A 6,254-nucleotide genomic window follows, 5' to 3' on the forward strand; every position below is an offset into this window, starting at 1 on the left:
AGGGGGGCTAAGCCCTTGGTAAAATATTGATATACTCTGTCATTTTAGGCTGCGCCTACGTCCGCCTTTAGCAATAGAAAATTTAGAGATCAGTTTTGCTAGAGGTTTAATCCCAAATAAAAATAACGATGTGACAGGTCCTTCGATAATAATTTGTGATGATCTTTTAACTTGGGAATTTATCCCCTCACAAATTTTTGATTTTATGAAAAGTTTTTTTTACACTAGTGAGAGATTTAATCCCTAGCTAAACACTTTTTTTAGGGTACTACTTTGTAATTATTATAAGCAAACACTCTCATTTCATAATCATTATGCAAGTAATTTTCTACATATGTTGCTTAAAAGGAGAACTTGAGAGTAGAGTAAAAGCATCTAAAAAATAATGAAGATTTATTGAACACCTATGTAACAAAACTTATTCCAAAATTTTAACCTATGAAACAAAAATTAAAGTGAATTCCAAACCTATGTAGCAATTCTAGTGTTTGGTGCGGCTACTGTTGCTGGAGTGACCAAATCATGATCAGTTGTCGTCGACGACATAACAACAACCTCAGTTGACCCTTCAAATTCTGGTGCAATGATGTTTGTTTCTTTGCTCTTACCCCATAACACCATGTACAAGCCACCAACAATTAGCACACCTCCAATTACACTAACATGTTTCACAAAACCAGGACTTAATTAGTAAAATCATTATCATATATTATATTTTTCCAAAAGAGTATATACAGTTTTTTCATATGCATACCTTCCTACATAGAGAGTTTCATCTAACAACAAGGAAGCAGCAATAGCGATAACCAAAAGGTTAAGAGGATTGAATGCAGATGCATAAACTGGACCTTTCTTCTTTACACACCATGCTGTCACAATAAACACTAATCCAGATGTCACAATTCCCTGCAATAACAGATGATATATCGAATGCGTGAATGCGTGATTTTCTCATGGTAAGAAATCTGAATTCGTAAGTTTATAGGTTAAAAGTACCGAATAAGCTGCAGTTAGAAGTCTGAAACTCCAACCCAATTTCCATTGACTCCAATCTTTCTCAACACAAAGGGCAAAGAGTGTGGCTTGTATCGCTCCCATTAGCGTCATCAGCGCTGTGCTTGAGTAATAACTTGGATACTCTTTACTCATCTTAGCCTGAATAATGAGCCATAATGAAAGACTAAAACAGCTTCCGAAACCACATAAAACACCGACAACGTTTTTGGTGCTGTCATAATTAGTTGCTCCTGTGTTGCTGTTATGCAAAAGATTGATGTGGACATTCCAAATGTTGATTTCTTCTCCTTTGAAAAATATCAGAATCATTGACCCAACAACTCCTGTTATTGTTCCCAATATCTTCATCTTCCCTGCTATGGTTCCCATGTTTAACATTTCTAAGCTTAAAAATAGTTGGAACACAAAATAATATTTTTTAGTAGGCAGAAGAAGAAAACTCTAAAAAAAGAAGAATAAGTGTGGTGGTGGTGAGTACTTACCGGCACAAGATGGCAAGGATGAAAGTGACGAGAGGAATGAGATTGTAAACAGCAGAAGCAAATGTTGCTGATACCAAAGCCAATGCAGTGAAAAAAAGGTTTTGGAATAAAGTCCCTCTGTTTATATTATTATTTTAGAAAACATAAACTCAAGCAAAGAGATTCATAACATCAGAAAATGAATAAACAAAAACTTTGACCTTAAATTCAAAAACTGTTTAGAAAGTTTTTGCTCCGTGATTATAAACATGAATTGATCCATTAGACTAACCCTAAGTTTGAGTATATTTTTGTTTTATAGACTATATGAAAATAAAGCAACTTCAAGATTCATTGCTAGCATATGAGGAGAAACATAAGAAGAAGAAAGAGCTCACTGGAATAATATTCAAGATGCAACTAAAAGAAAATGAAGAAAGTCAAAGAAATGAGAGATGTCAACAAAGACGAGTTAGAGGTCGAGAAAGAGACCGCGAACGAGGATATTTTGGAAGTGGCAACTATGTACGAGGGTTAGATTTGACAAGCGACAGTTATTAGAGATGAGGAACCTCAACAAGAGAATGTGAAAGAGGATACATAAACACAAAGAATCATAAGTCTCAAAGTCAATGCTAGAGTTATTAGAAGTTCGGTCATTTCACTTCCTAATATCTAGATATTTCAAGAATAAAGGTTAGGGAAAGATCAACAATGTGGAAGGAAAGGATGAGACATTTGAAACATTGTTGCTAGCATGTGGAAATAATGTAGGAAGTCAAGAAAATTCATGGCACCTTGACACTAGTGAAAACAACTATATGTGCGGAAAAAAAAGAGTAGGTTTAAATAAATTAATGAATCAGTAAATAAAAATGTCTCATTTAGGACAAATTTTAAAAAAAGATTTATGATATTCCCACCATGAAAGATTTAAGTCTCTCCATCAAAGATAAAAGAAAATAATCTAATCACAAAGGTACAAATGTTGAGGAATATGTTGTTCTCGTTGAATGCGCAAAATGATGTGGCAGCAAAATAGATGATACAATGATGCACAATGGCTTTGAGATCTTTGATATTGGTACTTGAACGTTGGAGACTTGAGTTTGATGTAAAAATAATATCCGCCGAGAGTTTTACCATCAATCAACTATCCAAATCAATTGTGCGAAAGATACTTACTCAAAAAATAATTTAGAACAAATTTTTCGAAATAGTCAAAAGTCTAGAGCCTAAAAGTCACTCGAACTTGTACATGTTTCCGTGTCCGAGCCAATCAAACCAAACTTATTAGAAAAATACAATTATTTTCTTCTTTTCATCGATAATTTTTCTTAAAAAATTTGAGTATATTTCTTGAAACAGAATTGAAAAGTCCTTATTGCCTTCAAATAAGTTTAAAGCTATTGTGGAGAAAGAAATTAATCAATAGATAAAAATTGATCAAAGTTATGCATACAGACTCATAAGAGTTTTAAAAATTGAATGGGATTATGAATAAAAAGCAATCATACCCGAATAAGCCGCAACAAAATGACATAGAAAGCACCCTCCATGTCAGTTTTGGTCTATTCTTTCTGTTTTAAAATTCAATCACAACACACACACAAACAAATTCTAGTCATTCGTCAAGCATAGAAATATAAACTAAACAAAAAGGAGTGAAAGGGAATATGAATAAACCTCTCGAAAACAAGAGCAAGAGGCAAAGAGAAGGCAGCTCCAAAAATGAGACGATAGGAAGTGACTACCCTAATACTCATTCCATCATTTATAGCAATTTTGTAACACACACTCGCAGCAGCATATGCAATTTGCACCAAAACCATCAGCACTACTGGTTTCAACTCTCCCAAGATTTTCCATGTATTCTTCATAATAATAAATAGTTATTTGTAACAAGGAAACACAGAATATGTTTTTTTACACAACAAAGAATGTGATACAACAAAGAATGTGATGGAATATGATTCAAAAGTTAGCCAAGTATTAATAGATTATTTGTATTATATCTATGTAAACAATTAATATAGCAATAAAAAAACACATTTTTCAATGCAAGTTGACTACTCCCTCTTGACTTTAAAATAAAATATGTTAGCCTAACAATATAAGTCAAATACTTCTCAAATTAATAAATATACTATTCACTCTTGTTTTATTTTAAAAAAAATATTTTTGAAATACATTGAATAACTAATGTATTTTTTAATAACTAATGTATTGAGAGTTTATATAAATTAGATATGCTGTCTATTTAATAAATTTAAAATGTAAATTTTTTATAAATAAAATTTGAGAAAGTATTTTTAATAACTTGCATTTTTTATTCTAGAAGTATTTGATAACACTATTTTAGAATAAAATGTACAAAAGTTTATGTATTTAGGTTAAATATAATCTAAATACACTGGGTTTTTTGTTTACATTTAAAAAAGAAATAAACATTTTTCCTTCTGTCTAGAAAAAGTAATATAGTTGAATAATTCACATAAATTAAAAAAACTATTTGAATGAAAGACAAAGAAAAGATTAATTTTACTGAAATACCTTTAATATTATGTATTTTTCTAATAACAAAGTAGGAATATATATCAGATATGTTATTTTGACACTACAAAATTACACTACACCATATTTTATGTTCATTTTTGTATTAAAAAGTATGTTAAATATTCATATCATCTTCTTTCTCATCATTTGAGATCGGATTTTATTATATAATTTATTCTTTCTCATTACTTTTCAATATTACACACTTTGTTCTTTCTGCGATTTTTTTTAAATAATCACATTTTTTAAATTAATTTCTAAAATAACCAATATTTCAATATATTACCGTAATAATCACATTTTCAAACAGATGCGCCAAATGAACTGGCGCATCCATTTAAAAGGAAGAGGAGACGTTACTGGTGCTGGCGCATGCTTTCAAAGCAATGCATGGAGGCGCCAGCAACCATGGCGCATATGCATGTGCCTTGGTGTATGCGCGAATTCATGTAACGCATACACCTCAAGATTTTATTTATTTATATTGGTTTATTTAATAAATAATTAAATAAAATATTATTAAAAAAATATATTCATGATATAATAAAAGATACATGGAATTGACAAAAATTCAATGACAGTCCCGATCGAAACGTTCCCCTGTTCCATATTCAGGTGCGTTAGTCTGTCTTCGAGGTCTCCCATGATTTTTCTAAGGTGTTTCGGGTATTTGTGTGCTGACCTGATCCAATGATGGCTGATGTGAAGGCCCGGTTGATGTTCCGACGGTATTTGATAAATGTGTCATCATTTGTTCCCAATAGTCGGGGGGCTCTGGCCAACAACACTTCCATAATCGAATTTGGTGCCCATGTTATCGTAGTTGGGTTGATGTGGTTGGGTGAATTATGGACGGTATAGTTGCCCGAATTTGGAGGTTGAATTGTTTTGGAAACAAAGCAATGATTCCTGGGGTGTACTATAGTTAAACAATTGTTGGGTGTTTTGAGGATGGGATGTTTGGGTGGTCATTGGTGGGGGGCTACGATAAAGTGAACCGTATGAATCATTTGGGCTATAGACTGCTATGGTGGATGCGTATGGTTGTTAGTGGGTAGGGTTTGATTCTTGGTTTTGAGGTTGGATGGGTGGCATGAATGAATTGCGAGGTTGGGTGTTTGGCATGAATGGGTTGCGAAGTTGGGCGTTTGGTTGCTGGGTGTATGTGGTAGGGTGATGGTGTGAGGTTGGTTGTTGGGTTTGAGTGGTTTGACATTGGTGTTGGACGGAGACTTGTTGTTAGGCGTATGATCACGAAGCTAGTTGGCGTGGATCAATCAAATACCTTGGCTCAGACACAAATTGTTGCATTGTAACCGACCTAAACCATGTCATATATTGTTGAGTTGGTCTAGCACCATGTATGACTGGTTCGTTTAAGATGTGTTGTCTTCGATTCCTCCAATGACGACACATCTCTTTTGCGAAGTCTCTCCAGTCGGAATAATCTCATTGGGCATCGACTCTTTTTTGATGCCAATCTCCCAAACACGTCGGAGGTTCTGGAATTTGTTGTTGCATGCCGAACTGCAGTTTTACCTGGTCACTTGGGTGCATCTCCACAGTAGTGAATCGAATAATTGGTGTCTTTGTTGTCCAAACTGCAACATCATCATGGTTAACCTGATGATCAAGACCTAGATAAACTGTACAACAATACGACATGATTAGATGATAAATAATTTGTGAGTATTTTTAAATTAAAATAGAGTTGTGTAGGAGTATTACATCGTCTGGTCCAATGTGGTCCAATAGATTACGATAGACTACTATAGCATGTTTCAGACACCTATTGTAGTTCATCCCTCTAACTGACCACCTAGATCATGAACAATTGAAAAATATTGTTTATAGTTAATTGTAATATAAAGTCTAATTAATTAAATGGTAAAATGTTAAACTTACTTTGTTGCAAACGGGAAAATGAATGAGTTCTCGTTTACCGGGGCAAGTGACGACATTCTTGATCAACCTCATGCTTGTAGCAAATACGGTCATGAATGAAAAGTAGAAGTATTTTTTTTGGAATTTTTACACATCGCACTATATAGATGGACCAAAATAGTTGAACCCCAATTATATGTGCTTACCTTATTAATGTTGCGTAACAACGGTAAATACATAATATTTACCGTATTACCAGTACTTTCTGGAAATAAAAAATTACCAAATAAAATCATAATATAACATCGAGCTTTAATTATTTTTTCGTACTCAGTT

General features: G+C 33.3%; 1 protein-coding gene across 1 annotated transcript; it reads right to left on the minus strand.

Moving 5' to 3' along the window:
* Window positions 1–285: 285 nt before the first annotated feature.
* Window positions 286–3,417, minus strand: LOC127100763 (WAT1-related protein At1g25270). Its single transcript, XM_051038033.1, has 6 exons — window positions 3,165–3,417; window positions 2,996–3,058; window positions 1,500–1,616; window positions 997–1,402; window positions 755–906; window positions 286–658 (listed from the first exon to the last, which is right to left on the minus strand). Exons 1-6 carry the CDS (start codon window positions 3,356–3,358, stop codon window positions 469–471), a joined length of 1,122 nt encoding a protein of 373 aa, XP_050893990.1. The 5' UTR covers window positions 3,359–3,417; the 3' UTR covers window positions 286–468.
* Between the last annotated feature and the right edge of the window lie 2,837 nt (window positions 3,418–6,254).

The sequence above is a fragment of the Lathyrus oleraceus genome, chromosome 7 (genome assembly GCF_024323335.1).
Source record: "Lathyrus oleraceus cultivar Zhongwan6 chromosome 7, CAAS_Psat_ZW6_1.0, whole genome shotgun sequence".
NCBI classification, from domain to species: Eukaryota; Viridiplantae; Streptophyta; class Magnoliopsida; order Fabales; family Fabaceae; genus Lathyrus; species Lathyrus oleraceus.

Excerpts from the sequence above, each read along its gene's own strand:
- LOC127100763 (XM_051038033.1), bottom strand. The coding sequence starts at position 3,358 with ATGAAGAATACATGGAAAATCTTGGGAGAGTTGAAACCAGTAGTGCTG. Across the intron at positions 1,617-2,995 it reads TTTTGTTGCGGCTTATTCGG|AGGGACTTTATTCCAAAACC; the intron begins GTATGATTGCTT and ends TAATATAAACAG. Across the intron at positions 907-996 it reads TTCTAACTGCAGCTTATTCG|GGAATTGTGACATCTGGATT; the intron begins GTACTTTTAACC and ends CTGTTATTGCAG.